At 40.0% G+C, this 16,292-nt stretch overlaps 1 protein-coding gene across 3 annotated transcripts in view; it reads left to right on the plus strand.

The window, feature by feature from the left end:
* Nucleotides 1–16,292, plus strand: part of dab2ipb (DAB2 interacting protein b) — a 177,912-nt gene that overhangs the window by 8,414 nt on the left and 153,206 nt on the right. For all 3 annotated transcript variants that reach the window (XM_084935637.1, XM_084935638.1, XM_084935639.1), the window contains exon 2: nucleotides 11,015–11,139. In XM_084935637.1, coding sequence (XP_084791763.1) covers nucleotides 11,015–11,139 — 125 coding nt within the window. The remainder of the gene's footprint in view (nucleotides 1–11,014; nucleotides 11,140–16,292) is intronic.

Consider the following 16,292-nt stretch of genomic DNA (forward strand, 5'->3'; position numbering starts at 1 on the left):
GAGCTACAAATGACGCCTGTAAAGTTCTCCAAACCATGTGGGAATAAGACTAAAAAGTTATTTATTTGTGTGCTTTCATCATGTCTGTCACTTCTTTTTAAGTTGTGATTGGTGGCAGTGCACAGCTTTAAGTCACAGGCAGGCCCGTGACATTTATATGCTTGCATGGCATTTCTGAAAAGCTCTGAGAGGAGGTTCAATCACCGTCTCTGCATGTGGCCTTAACTTGTGGCCTTTGCTATGTAGCTTTGTATGAGCAGAAAAGAAGATGAAGCTTTCGATCACAAGTGGAGCCAATCCAGCAGCTCTAAATCTCTCTTACTGCTGCATTAGGGCAAAGGTACTTGTGTAGCCAGCAGCATGTAGACAGGCAGGATTTATTGCTTACTACTCAAAAGGATGCATCTCTTCTTAAGTGCTTCTTCAGTGGTTTATGATGAATGCGTATTACCTTGTAATATCCCATTCCCAAGTCAGTTTCCATCTTTGAAACTTTAAACATTCTGCCAGCTTTGTGTGTAGTGGGATATGCAGAATTTGTTACATAAATCAAGGCTGCACTCCCAGTTTTTGGTATCTGAAACTATACCACATTCTAATTAGTCAGGACATGCAAAAGCAAGGTCTGAATGCAACACAGCCCAACTAATGTCACTAGTTTCACCTGAGTTTGTTTTATCAGTTTGAGCAAAGATACAATCTTACCAGAATGCCTTTATTCCCTCTATATTGTACTGCTCAAAAAAAAAATTAAAGGAACACTGTTTAATCAGGGTATAGCATCAAGTCAGTTAAACTTCTGGGATATTGATCTGGTCAGTTAAGTAGCAGAGGGGGTTATAAATCAGTTTCAGCTGCTTTGGCGTTAATTAAACTAATAAAAGGTACAGTAGAGGAGCAACAATAAGACAACCCCTAAACAGTAATGGTTTTACAGGTAGAGACCACTGACTTTTTTCCTGCTAAGATTGGAACATTAATGTGTGCCATTACCAGAATGTTTGCTGTGTGTCCTAGCACAGTCTCAAAAGTAGGAGGAGGAGGAAATTCCAGGAGAAGAAGATACTCTAGGAGAGCAGGACACAGCTATAGAAGGTCCTTTACCGATCAGGAAGGCCGATATCTGATTCTGGAGGACCAAAATGACCTCCAGCAGTGTTACGTTCCCCTAAAAGGGGTCCAGGCGATGAGGGGAAGTAACAAAAAGTGTCCGGGTCAGAAAAAAGGAGACAGAGGCAAAATGGTTAAATTAAGGAGTTTTATTACGGTTTCTAATAAAACTTAGTTTTTAAGTGGGGTGTAACAAGCAGGAAACTGGTGTGAATATCTCTTACCAAACAAACAGGTGGCCCGAGGGCCTGGCATCCACTAGTGCCACTCTTCAGCATTGTAAAGTGCAATTGGTGTTGGTCATTGAATTCCAGAATTGGCAGGCTCCACCACTGGCACCCTTTGCTCTTCACAGATTCCCCCTGAGCACATGTGACAGATGTTTCTGGAGAAGCCATGGAGAACACTATGCTGCCTGTGACATCGTTCAGCATGACCAGGTGGTGGTGAGTTTGATAGTCTGGGGAAGCAAATCCATGGAGGCACGCACAGACCTCTACAACATAGGCAACAGCGCCCTGACTGCCATTAGGGATTAGGATGAAATTTTGAGCAGTCTAAAGACGCGATCATATAAAGAAGATATGTGGGTCTTGATACACTATAGCAACACTGGGAAACATAAACAAATGAAGCAAGCTAAAAGTTGGGTCTTATTTATACATCTGGAACTGGATATTGTCCAAACCTTGTAAGACTCTTGTAAGAGTTTTATTCGGATGAGCTGGCAGGTTAAAAATCCATAACATGTAGGAGTTGTAGGTGCAGTGACTGTTCTCTCATGGCAATTCAATAGTAACCTCAAACAAAACGGAGAACATCCACAAAAAAGGAAGTTAAATTTAAGACCTCGCTGTAAAGTTCCGCCAGATTAGATTTGGCATGACATTTCCACCACTCAGCCTAAACACCTGTTTTTGCTTCCAATCTCTCAGTTTCGGCCATCACTCACTACGCTGTTCACAGAAGAACATTTCAAACTGAAATTATTGATTTAAAACCATTTTATATTCTTTTTGCCAATACACCATGGCGGAAGGCCTCTGTAGCAACGAGCAGTTTTTATCGGATTGCTAAGCGCCGCTATTGATGCAGGGGTAATAAATGCTAATCTTCTGCCATTATTGATCTACTCAGTCAGCCAGTAATATGTAAAATACATGAGGGAGCAACACAGCATGGCCATAAATATATGCAAATCCAATGTGGCCAAACATGTGTCATCTGGGTTAAATTTAAGCATATATCTGCTATCCGACTGGAGCACTCCTTATCTTTTACACCCAGAGTGAAACACACTCATCTGTGACACTGGACTTTCATGGACATACAAATATCAATGCACACAAGCCCAATGAATATGTGATCTACTGTCTCTTGATGCTCCTGTTCATTTGAAAAACATGCTTTATTACATAACTGTGGCACAATGGAAGGTAACACTTCACAAAGAACCAGTGTGAATGTGCCACTTCTCATTCAGAAAAGCACTTTGTGGCTTCAGGACGGACACAGCACATGGGGAATGCTGTGTGTGTAATCAAGTGACCTATTTAGACCTAATGGTTCACTGTAATGTCGTAGGTATTTTATATTGATGGAAATGTTATGTAAATGATGTGAGGTGCAAAGTGTAAATAACATAAAATGGATGGTTAAATTTTTGTATCTACAAACGCGTCTCAAAAAAAAGTAAAACTGTGAGAAAAGTTTGTTTATCTTCAAAAATTTGATTAAAAAACAAAGTTCATATAATCTGGATTCACTGCATGTAAAGTGAAACATTTCAAACTTTCATGTTTTATTTTCAATAGTTATGATGTATAGCTGATGAGAATATGAAATCCAGTATCTCAAGTTATTAATAGTTCTAACAATCAATTAAAACACTAATACAATACAGAAATGTCCAACTTTTGAAACATATGTTCATTTACAAATTCTGTACTTGTTCTTATGTCATTTAATATAAATCGAAGTGATTGGATCGTGTCACTGCTGAGGTGTTATTAAAGCCCAGGCTGCTTTGACAGTGGCCTCCAGCTTGTCTGTTTTTTGGGTCAGGTGTTTCCCATCTTCCTCGTGACAATATCTCACTGTTTCTCATTGGGGTTCCAGTCAGGCGAGTTGGCTGGCCTGTCGAGCAGGGTAATAGAATGATCTGTAAATCATTTGGCAAAGCTTTTGGCACTGTGGGGAGATGCTACGTCCTGTTGAAAAAGGAAGTCAGCATCTCCATAAAACTTGTGAGCAACGAAGTGCTCTGAAATCTCCTGTGTTGACATCACATTTGATATAACACAGTGGACCAGCCACCAACAACAGCAGCATGTCAGACTGCAGAGATTTATGCTGAACTTGAGACACCTTGAATTAGATCCCTCTACACTCATCCTACAGACTCTAGTTCCTTGATTTCCAACTGAGATGTGTCTGTAGAAATCTGTAAAAGACTGCCTACAAGTGCTGACAGGGTGAGGAAATAGTCTTCCTGTGGTGCTGTAGGACGCCCACTTCAAGGTCTGTCTCTGACTTGGCCTTCAATTTGGAGACGGTACTAGGGCTCTAGTCATAATAATGCTGAAACACCAGCTTGAAGTTGCCCTGTGGCACAGGATCTAGTCTGCTGTATTTGTTTTTCCTTCTCTGATTAAATATTGTTTTCGTGTTGGGTGGCTGTTTCTTTGAGTGCTGCTTGACTAAAACTCCATATGTAAATCCATATATTCTCCACTACCCAGATTTTTTACCAGGAGATAGCAGTACTCACTCTTCTAACTTTGCCTATTATTACATAGTGTACACAAAGTTATTTATGCATGCAAATTATCAAATTCTATAGTATGTTATTTATACTCAAAAGAACCTAGCAAAATTAGCCTAACTTGCTAACTTTCCCTAGGGCAGACCTTCCCAAAGTGTGGGGCCCGCCCCCTAGGGAGGGCGCAGAGCCATTGCCGGGGGTGGGGGGCGCAGTATGAAAAGGGTGGCGGGGAACAAAACGCTTGGACACTGCTAGCACAGGGTGGCCACAGAAACGCAAAGCAGGAGATGAAGCATAGCTGAATATGTTTCCAAACCAACTTTATTCTAAGCCAAAGACTAGAAAATATGGTGAAGCATATCTTCCCTTTGGTTTCACCTGCACAAGTGCCAAGGTAGGTCTCCTCAGCAGAATTGGTTTTCCCTTCGTCGGGAGCAGTGCAGGGCTCTTCAAATCACGGACAAACAGTATCCCACATTCTTGATTTTTAGTTCACAAAAACTTGTTGTAATGTCTAACTACTCCTGACATTTTGGAGATGTTAGCTCTGTATACAGTAAAGTTACAGCGGGATACAAATAACATCAGGCTCATCCTGCCACGATTTGTTCCCCCGGTTCAAATACGGACAACCAGTATCCCACAGCTGTTTATGTTTTTAAACCCATTTTGCAGAGTTACTAGTTCATTTTCTTACTACCTGTAATTTATTGCAGATTACTTGTATTTGCTTAATTGCTTACTAAATGTTTGAGGTGTGAAATAAACCACAATGGAGCTAAATATGGGTGTGTGTGGTTGGAAGATGTGTGCGTGCGTGTGCGTGCATGCGTGCGTGCAAGCGGGGGGGCGAACATTTTTCTTGTAAAGCAAAGGGGGGCCTAGCAAAAAATGTTTGGGAACCACTGCCCTAGGGTATGCCATAAGCCCTGTTTATGTGTTGAATGATGATTTTTCTTTTTTCCTGATACTAGTAAAGTTTGATAAGTATGTGGTTAATGGTTAATTATCAGCAAGTAATGTATTGGTTGCTGATACTTAGACTTTGCTAGTTTTCTTTTACATATAACAGTGTATGTGTGGGAGCTTGTACTATAACTTCTGGTTAATATGGCTTTTGAAGAAAAAAAACAATTATCTGTTTTCCCACAAAAAGATAAGATCCTTCTGCCAGGTTGTATCTGTGTTGTGCATTGTCACAGTTCCTTCAGTCTCTTCATGTATTCCCAGAATGATTCAGTGATGTTGTTATCAGTGTTTTGTGTGGACCATACCATCTGTTACAGGGATGCTTGTGCTTATTAGTTTGGGATTGTTAGCATGCAGCAGAATGATTTTTTGAATAAATTGGATCCCTTCCTGGTTGTGTTGTGATGGGTAACAATCTAAAGTAATCATTCTCAGAACCAAACCACGTCTCCAACTCCTTTTGGAGAAATACGGTTCCAAATCTGCCAGGAAGTGCTTCACTGTTGCCTGCAGACATTCATTCTTGTGGCATTCACCAGGTGACAAACAAATTGTTTTCTTTCAGAGCCGCAACTGTGTTGAAATTAATTTCATTAAAGTAACACTGAGAAAGGATGATCACACTGAGGGTCACAGGGGGGGTTCATTTGATAGAAAAAGTCAAATGTTCACAGTTATTATTGCGTGTTGCAAATAATCTTCTCATATACAGTTTGGTTCACATGGCCCTCGACAAGTCACCAAAAATAAACAAGCTGCTGTAGCACATGTGAAAGCCAGCTCCCAAAAACCCGATATGTCAGATACAGGTAGGTAGTGTGAGGCATTTAGTAACCAGCACCATGCAGTAGTGTTGTCCCATACTGCAAATTTTTGATTAGATCTAATACCAAGTACATACAGGGCCGGTATTGCTAATACTTTTAACCTATAAAGTCAGCTTATGTAGGGGATAGTTTACACATTTATCAGCTTTCTTATGTATCTTGAAACTGGGCTTGTTGAACCACTGGAATGTAAATGTGCCTGTCTCTAAAGCACTTTGGCTCAACTTCTGTTGTTTAAAGGTACTAGAAACTATAAAAATAGATGTTATAGTCAACAAAAAAGGTCCTATCCTGCTTGTATTACTCTGATACAAATACCAGCATTGGTCTCGATAATATGGATAATTTGGATCAATCCACCCACCTCTACCATGCAGCCTGGCCCTCTCTAGAACCTGGCTGGACATAAAAACCCACAAACACCGAATCTGCATTTCCCCATCTCTGAACGGCCTGCCAGACTCAGCTTTTTCCTCTACTATAATGAAACTCGTCATTACAGCTCCATCACTTTGAGGTTTGGTGCAGAGACAATTTTTTGCCTCTTTTTAGTTGAGCAGCTCACATAAAGCCTCCGCACGCCGCACAAGGCTCCATATCTCTGCTGGTGTTAGGATTCAAAATGACAACACAGAGAATCTGAGATCATCTTGTGGAAAATGGATTCACGGGATTCACTTTACACTCAGGAAAAAGAGGGAAAAAAGTCCCGGTTTACTTTTTATCTTAAAATCGTCTGTTTTCCTGTATTGTGTCAGTCTGTGTTAACGAGCTGGTACTTCTGAGGTGCGGCCATCTGTTCGGTTTGTGACTGAGCTACTTTCGGCTGCTGCCTTTTTCCAAAAGGGATCACCACAGCAGTTACAGCCACATGTTTGAGTTGGCAGATTTTTACACCAGATGCCCTTCCTGAAACAACCCCAAAGGAATTTTTGTGCCCTTCTGGGACTGAACCGGGGAGCGCTGAGTTTAACAGGTGACTGGGTAAACCTCTACACTATGGAGCCACTGACAGTTTTGGCTTTGACACATGTTAGATTCACACTCATTGGACCAGAACATATGCTACCATTTTTCTTGAGTAACCTGACTCATTTGGGGCAATGCCTTGCCAGTCTATCAAAAAAACAATTTATTTGGTTCATATTGTATGGTTCTTATATAATTATGTCCTCATGCAGTAGACATCCTATGCCTATAGAGTTTTTTGTGTGTGTATCATTTATTTTTATTTGGGCTGTGTTTTGTGTTTCCGAAGCATGAATTTTTAAAAATACTACCCAGTTGGTGTTTCCCATCCACTGTCTCTTGTCCCACTGTTGGACAGATTTTTACTTTCACTGTTACGAACTGCTGCTGGTGGTGACAGAAGCCTTTTTCTGCAAGTGAGAGGGTCACTCTAACCCCAGCAGGTGAAGAACAGGCTAATGTGCCACTACACAGAGTTCCCTGAGGTCACAGAGCAGAGCAAGGACTCCGGTCGCCCGCTGCACTTCAGGAGGGAAAGGAGTCAATTTGTTGGATGACAGACACACTGAAGAGACAGTTAATTACTGTTCTTTTATTTTTTACAAAATATATATTGATTGTGGATGCACCTCGTTTTGCACTTGTGCTTATGTTCTACAGTATACTCCTCTGAGGAAAATGCAGTATGTGCATGTCAGCTGAGGCTTTCACCTGAGGAAGCAGTGCTGTACTGACTGACAGCAGAATATGTACCTGTCATAAGCCTGGAAAAAATCAGGCGGGCCATAAAAAAAAAATTAAATTTATATTTATATCAGTGAGTTGGCCTTGGATCTGTCTGTATACACAAAGTCAGTAGGTTGTCTTGAAGATCTTTTTTAGAAATGTGGTGCACTTTTATAGCTTTGAAAAGGATGTGTGGGCCTTTTATTTCTGTCCTTATTTTCTGTTGGGTTACATACTGAAAAGCAGTGTTTAGGGGATTTAAACTGTTAGTCTTAAACACTTGGAGCACTTCCGCTTCACACGAGCTCTGTCTTACCCTCGTTGCTCAGTTGAAGGAAATGAAGGTAGACAGACTTAGCAATGTCCTATCACTCAGAAGACTTCCTTCACTTTGATCTTCTCTGCCGTTCTATCTGTCTCTGTATCATAACGCTAAAGCTTATGCAGCTGATTTCAAATTTCATAATTTAATCAGCACCGGGATTAGAAACCTGTCTCTTAAGAAGCTCTGGCTAATGGAAAACTATCTTTGACCTGGCCTGTCCACTGACTGTAAGCTGATCACACAGTTGCCATATGCTGAAAGTGTATCTCTGTGTATGTTTGCGCATTAATTTGTTTGTGCACTCGGGACTTACTCTCTAATTGCATACTTATGAGGCTATCTGGGATATGAGAGACACAACCATAAACCAGTAGGCAGTGTACACAAGCTCTAATTACACAATATTGCAACTGAGATTATTAAAAAATGAAATGCTAAAAACTTGTCATTGCATCGCAGTGCATTGAATATTCTCGTGACTCAGCACTCTCTCAGTTTTACATTTCAAAGAGCAACAATGATAACCTCCATAATAACACATTTTTTTGTGTAAAAGAAACAAGACAGACCTCTGGCTTTTTCTTTTAAGTAAACTGAGACTTAGGTGTCTTTGTAATTACTTTTTAAATCAATTTTGCCTTTATAGATACTGCATGTTATATAGTTAGGTCCATAAGTATTTGTATGACTTTATTATTGCCTCTGTACACCACCACAGTAAATTTTAAAGGTGCTGTAGGGCCACTGAAACATGAAGGTGGAGGAGACGAGAACTCGAATTTGACTGCCATGGAGGGATATTTTAATTAGTTTCTGCAGACATTTCTATAATTATATGAATCATGATACCTACGTTGTATCTTCAGAGATGGGGTCCCCTTCACCAAAGAAGCAAAAACAAGAAGAAAAGAGACGAGCCACCAGCATTTTAATAAATTCTTCTTCACCTCAAGCCTCATCTCCTGAACTGAAATCAGGGCTCTAACACACAAAAACATGCATACATGTTTATTTATTCCTTATTGTTAGAAATACTTATTGTCAGTAGATTAGACATGTGACCCTCCTGTCCCGCGATTATTCACTAAGTTCAACAAAGTTACGTCCACTTCCAGGACAGTTTCACAGCAAAAAGCAACTAACAGAGGCTAACAGCAGCTAACAGAGGCTAACAACAGCTAACAGAGACTAGCAACAGCTAACAGAGGCTAACAACAGCTAACAGAGACTAACAACAGCTAACAGAGGCTAACAACAGCTAACAGAGACTAACGACAGCTAACAGAGACTAGCAACAGCAAAAACAGCAGTTTTACTGTCAGAAAAGCTCAGCCTATAGTCAACAGCTCACAAGTGAGCTGTTTTTTCTAGAGAAAACAAACTAAAACTAACGAAAATATATCAGTACTACTGCCACCACTGTAGCTATGATTATGCACTTTTATTAGGAAGGGTAAGAAGACCAGCAGGTTTAATAAAAATATTGCATTCACTGTTTGGGAATTAGAGACATTTTTATACATAGTTCCCCATTTTTGGAGGCTAAAAAGTCCTTAGACGATTGACTAACAAGCAGTTTAATAGCCTCGTGAGGAGATTAAGCAGATAAAACAAGTTTTTGAACTTATTTCCCGTAGCTGTTCACTCAAACTATCAATAAAAGTTTAAAGATCTGTTGATGCGAGTAAAGTAGGCTTTCATTAGGCTGAAAGGTTGCAAATAAACCTGAAAAATAGCAAAAAGATGTGGCTAAATCAACAACCTAGTATGTTCTTAAAAAGAAAGGAATACACTGGCAAGACAACTACATGATCAAGATTCTTTTCTTGGTCAAGAAAAACCCGTCTAACTAACGCGAGAGGAGATCAGTTTGTTCATGAATGAAAATGCAGAGGGTTTACAACTAGGTGCAAACCACTGGTTACACTCAAGAACAGGAAGGCCAGATTAGGCTTTGCTGGGAGATACCACTAAAAGAGCCTGTCCAGGTCTGGAAAAAAAAAATTAAATTGTTGTACAAATGAATTGATATGATTGAAATGATTAATAAAACCCATTCAAGATTAAGTGACACCAGAATGATGGGAAGAGAAAAGTGTTGAGAACTAAAAGAGCATTAAACATGAAGAAGGGAATGTTTTGTTATGGACATGTATGGCTGCCCGTGGAACTGGGTCACCAGTGTTTATTGATGACTTGACTGCTGCTAGAAGAAGCAGGATGAATTCTAAAATGTACAGAGCTACACTCTCTCTCAACACGAGAGAGATTGTTTTGCGTGAATCCTCTAAAGCAGGGGTGGGCAACTCCAGGCCTCAAGGGCCGGTGTCCTGCATGTTTTAGATGTGTCCTTGATCCAACACAGCTGATTCAAATGGCTAAATTACCTCCTCAACATGTCTTGCAGTTCTCCACAGGCCTGGTAATGAACTAATCATTTGATTCAGGTGTGTTGACCCAGAGTGATATCTAAAACCTGCAGGACACCGGCACTCGAGGCCTGGAATTGCCCAACCCTGCTCTAAAGGAAGAGGACACAGTGTGTTGAGTGATGCAACAACATTTATTACACAGCACCCCTGCATGTAGCTACCTGGTTTGGTGAAAGCGTGGGAATGTACAGTAACATCGGAGTAGCACACCCTGACCCATATGCTGCATTCACTTGCCTCTGGCTGACATTCACACAACACAGCAGGTGATTGTTACTATCAGTGAAATGTTGTGGTGGATTTTAGCCATGCAGTGTGCAGGGAGTACAGCTGAGAAGCTTAAGTGTTTTGGGTTTTTTTTTTACATTTTAATCACTCAAGTGAAGTGGAATAAAAGTCTTTCAGTGTGCTCAGTGTTGATTGACGTAGTGTAACGGTAATACAGTGTGTGGGGCTTGATGAATTACATATGCAGTGCCTTTCTGAGATTTATGTCTGATGCTAGAGAATCCAATTTACGCGTGTGTCAGTTTCTTTTTTAATGGGTTCTTTCTTCACCTGACATCCACAGAATGATTGAAGTGAAAAAAAAAGAAGTGGAGAGCGTGCGGTAGTCATTACCTCTCCGGTGGCATTTGTGATTAAGGAGAGTTTGGACGTTTGCTCAGCAAAACAGTTATTTGGACAAGTTCTTCTCCCAGATGTGGGGCCCATTAAATCTGAATCCTCCTCTTTTCAGCTTAATTCATCACTTTTTAAAGAATATAATTATAATATCTTATTCTACTCTATTATCAAGCGCACAAATACTAAATACACAATGCCTCTTCTGCGCCTTTATAATTGATATCTTTCTTTGTCGCTGTGCTGTGTCTCTTCTTTCCCTCTTCAGATACGCGGTGTCCGCTGAGACACCGGATGGCACGTGGTCATTCCTATGAAGAGCGAAGTGTGTGGAACCCAAAGTACTGTGTGGTTGCTGACTGTCAGATGCTGCTTCTGAATGAAGAGGAGGTGGTGAGAGCAGACTTTACAGTCCAGTCTCTTGTCTGTCATCTTTCTGTGTCGCTATTGTTTTTCTTCTTCTTCCTTTTCCCCCCTCTTTCCAGTTTATTTTCTTACATTAATTTGTCTCCACATAGATTTATTGCATCTCCAAATTTGCAAGTTTTTTTAGAATGTTCGGGCAAACCAAACATTCTAAGTGAAACCTGAAGTAACACATTTAAATTCATCTTCGTGCAGGGTCTGTAAGTAGCTGGGTGAGCTGGCTCTTTGCCTCCATTGTTTTTATTAGTGTCACGCCGGATTATGCAAGTCTCGGTAAGATTAGAGGTCCGGTTCAGCAGAGATCAGGAGTCAACACGCTAATCTAAATTGCACTGTCCACTCAGCAATAACCTGTCCTTGTGAAGCAACTTTTTGTAAGCCTGTAATCAAAGTGTCCACATACCCACAACAAAGCACATTTAATGGTTTTTAAGCTGCTTTGGTGTCTTCATCACATTCAATGCATACATCCCTAGATGTAGCAGGGATTGGACAATATACTGCCAAAAGTATTCACTCGTCTGCCTTCACACAAATAGGAACTTGAGTGACAGCCCATCATTAATCCACAGGGTTTAATATGATGTCAGCTCACCCTTTGTAGCTAATATAGCTTCAACTTTTCTGGGAAGGCTTTCCACAAGGTTTAGGAGTGTTTATGGGAATTTTTAACCATTCTTCCAAAAGCGCACATTTGAGGACAGACACTAATGTTGTCCTTGTTGACCATGAAGGAGAGGTCAGAGGTCAAATTATACATGATGTTTTAAAATTTTATAGAGTACTTTCTATATGTTGACAATACACACCACACTTGTAAGAATCATAGTTTCCCCACTTTCCGCTCCTACAAAGTTTTATCAGAATTCACTCAAAATGTTTTAAGCTATCATGTTTACAGACAGAGAGAACGACACGCACACAAATGCTACGTAAAACATAACCTCCTTGGCAGAGATAATATTGTAATATTCAAGGCCTGTGATACTATCGACCTACGCAGCCAGTTTAATATTAATGGTAAAAAACACTACTGTCTAATTGTTTGCTCAAAGTAAATGATTATTTACACAGAGTAATATGTTTTCAATCATTTATTATGATCAGACTGATCTTACAATGCAGGGATTTGCGTGTGTGTGTGTGTGTTTTGCAGTACCAGATTGAGCCACAGTGGGGCTTGGCTCACTTTCTGTATAAAGCAGCTATAGATGAAATGATCTGATGATTACAGTTGAGGCTGAGGCTGATTCAAGCCTGCAATGAATGGCACAAAAAATCACATTATATAAGACCCCTTTTAAATGAATAAATACTGGAATAAATTACTCGAACTGGGACTTCTGAAAAAGTAATTGAATATACAGGATGCTCAGAACATCTCCTTTGTCCTCATAGAGCTGTCTTTTACTGCAGTGGTGTCTTAGGGATAATGTTGCCAGGCAGCTCATGTTTCAGTTTCAACAGATGCTTTGATCTAAGAGCCAGCAGCAGCAGCCCGCAACATCCCCTATCGAAGGGACTACAGGAACCTTTGCATTAACTTTTAAAATAGTGATGGCCAAAAGCACAAAAACAAGGCATGGCTATTGGATTTACCAAACCTTTTAATATAACAGTGTGACTACCGAAACTGGGAAGAACAGCATGGCTTCAGTGTTTCTTTGTATGCAATTACCCGGCTATGCCACACTGAGACAGAGCAATAATTGCAGGGAGGAGTAATTTCAATCGACCCACTGGCAGTCTTTCCTCCACATTGCTTTTTGTTTCTCAACAACAAAAGGACAACAGCTTTTAAATGCATCCATCTAGAGACCCAGCCTTGAAAAGGTTATCTCTTAGCACGGCTGGATTTCTGTCATGTCAGCAACCCGTAACGGTGTGATGACCTGGCTTTGACAGCTAAACAAGCTCACCTCCAGTGAACAAGCAATCATAAATTCAGGGTCAAACCATTATATACACTTAATGGACATTTATGTAATGGCAACTATTTTAGTAACATTTTCTTCTGAGGTGAGGATTATACTTAGTCACAAAGTGAGTGGTTTGACTAAATAACAAGAAGACAATAGCTTAATTAATGCTTATTTAGCATGCATTCCTGTAGCGATTGCTCTTTATATGAGTATTTTATGATGTTTATGTGCAGATGCATGTAATGATGTTCATAGATCTGGAAAGAACTGGAAAGCAAGAAAAAAAAGCAGTTGAGTCTGTTATTATTGACACTCTACACACAAATGTACTGGACTGCATGTTGCACTTAGAGGAGCTGCTCTGTCATGGAAACCCAGGCCACGAAGCTCCTGGCACACTACTATTCATGCTGATGTTATTGCCAGAGAAAACTGGAACTGCAGCTGCTAAGTCAGCAGAGCATCTGGGACTTAAAAGCACTATGCTCCTGAGCATTTGCTAACCCACACTCTTTATGTAACTTTATGGAGTTTCTGTGGTTCTTAAACATTTATACTTTGCAATAATACTGCTTACAGCTGATCGCGGAGTATCCTATTATAGTGCCACTCCTAAACAGAATGACCTGTTCTTTTACAAATGTTTGAAAAAGCAGACTGCATAGCTCGATGCTTGATTTTTAGTCACCTGCGTCAATGGGACTGAGCACTTGAATTCAAAAATTAGAAGGCGTAGCCCATATAGTGTGTCTGCTAAATGTGATAGATATACAACAAGCAGGTTCTGTCCACATATTAATTACTTTTCATAGCATTCATCAACATTGTTTCAGGCCTCTGTTTTTCAACATTGATATGGTGGTTTGTTCAGGCTGTGGATGTCCTATTTGTCTTTTGGCCACTATGGCGGCCCTGAAAGGTCAAACATGCTGCAACTTAAGAAAACAACAGCAAATAGAAAAAAAAATGTAAATGCTACAAAAGCAAAAATTAAATAAATACAAAAGACGTTGAATAAAACAAAATCTCATAAAACACCACGCAAGTGTATTTGGGGAAACGATAATGTGGAATGATAACTATGGAGGTGACAGAAATAAAAATGTGCAAATGATTGCACAGAGAGAGAAAGGTACACGTTTGCTATTAGCCGTTTAATATTAGCTTGTCACTTTAGCAGCACTTCTGTCACATTGTTGTCACCCCAAAAACACTTCACCTGTGTTTTGTAAGTTTTTGGTGTTTTTTATGTGCGTGTGTGCTTTTTATTCTTTGTTGCATTCCGTTAGCTTTAGCCAAGCATTATGCTACTAAAACCTATTGTTAGCAAATCAACATCAGCAATGTAAATTTGGCTAAAAGCTAAATCTAACTTGATAATGTATTCATTATATTATCAGTTGAAATACTCAACATTTTTTCCAGGAATAAGTTTTATATAAACAAAAGAAGCACTGCATGATATTCTTTGGGCATACAGGGTTACATATACGTTCAGCTCAGGTCCAGCATGGTATTTAGCTGGTCAGGCCTACAATCGTGATGTGTGCCCTGATACTGAAGCTCAGAGGTGAGCAAGTGGAAAAACAAAGCAATTCAAATTGAAGGAATGAAAAAAAACTATCCAGTTTCTTCATTCTCCGTGTTCAAAAATAAAAAGTGACATAAGAAGATTAGAAGAAAACATGACTTCAACCTCAGTAAAAGGTTTACAGCTCCATTTATTGTGGGCTTGTCTTTTTTTTAAAGTAAATTAAGTCTTAAGCTGTAATTGTGCTGTATAATTTTTCTGTGTTCATTCTTTAGCTTTGTTACCAAAGTGAAAAAAAAAAATGTGGACGTGAAAAGAAAAAAAGTAATCAATGCGTAGAAGTACAGCGAGACTCAAAGTCTTTGAACAAAAGTTTTGATTGTTTTCTTTGCTGTGATGATGTTTGCTGTAGGGCTTTTGGTAAATACTCGCTTTTCTTTATTGTTTTTGTTTCTGACTTTTCATTTCATCTTTTGTCGTATTCTGTTTTTCTGTCTTGTTCGGTTCACTTAATCTCTGCTTTCATCAGTCCTGTCTTTTTACGCCTGTTCCTCTTCCTTATTTGTGCGTTGCAAACCGTTAAGAGAAAGATGTGAAAAACATAGCGTGACGACAGCCGATGCTCGCGTAATCCATGCAAGTCCTTTGTGATTTGTAAAACCAATTTGTTTCTTCCTTAACACATGACAAATTAGAAACAAACAGCAGGCAAAAAGAGGCAAAGCTGAGTGGATACCAGTCTTAAATTTGTCAGGCCTTTTAAATTTTTGAGGGCTGCACTGCGAACTGTAGGTGATAAAACTGAAACGAAGATGTGATATCTGAAGGCTTTCTACAGTCTATACTATCCAAGCTTGTTGTGAAGCCTTCCTTGGGTCTTTAGAGCACACTGTGGTCCACTGAGTCATTACACTAAGTCTACACTACACTACATCATTAGTCACATCTTGTACCTTGTACCATCAAGTACCGTTTTGGACTCCCTTCTGTCTTCAGAACCGTAATACAAGCTCCTGCTCCATGCCATCCCAAAGGTGCTCTACTGGATTGGACTGATTGCACTGTGCTCATAAAGAGATGGGCACGGTCGGCAATAGTACAGCTGTGATGTTTTCCATTTCTCTCCATTTCACAGGAATTGTACCCAGTGTGGTCTTCTGCAGCAGAAGCGTATTCAGAGATGCTCTTCTGCATACCTTTGTTGTAGAGAGTGGTTATTTGAGTTAACTGTTGTCATTCTATCAGCTTAAAACAGTCTTGCCATTCTCCTCTGGCACCAACACGACATTTCCAGCCAGAGAACTGCTGCTTACTGGACATTTAGTCTGTTCTGGACCATTCCCTATGAACTCTAGAGATGGTTGTGTGGGAAAATACCAGCAGATAAGCAGTTTGTCAAATACTCAGACCAGCCTACACTGTCACTGAGCTTGAAAAATTAATAGCTTGATGAGAGGGTGATTAAGATGATTTAAATAATTGATTATCACAACAGAGATAGATTTTACTCCAGTCGCTGCTTAAAACTGGTGTTCTAGAATCTGCAGTACTGTAGCACAAGTAAGACTGCAGACTGTGTCAGAGAAACGTGCTTCAAGTTACAGCCAATATTGCAAAGTCATTATTGCCACCAGACACTATCACTGATGCTGTCAGTTCGAGCTGTC

The sequence above is a fragment of the Perissodus microlepis genome, chromosome 7, assembly GCF_051167445.1.
Source record: "Perissodus microlepis isolate ML-2025 ecotype Zambia chromosome 7, ASM5116744v1, whole genome shotgun sequence".
NCBI lineage: Eukaryota > Metazoa > Chordata > Actinopteri > Cichliformes > Cichlidae > Perissodus > Perissodus microlepis.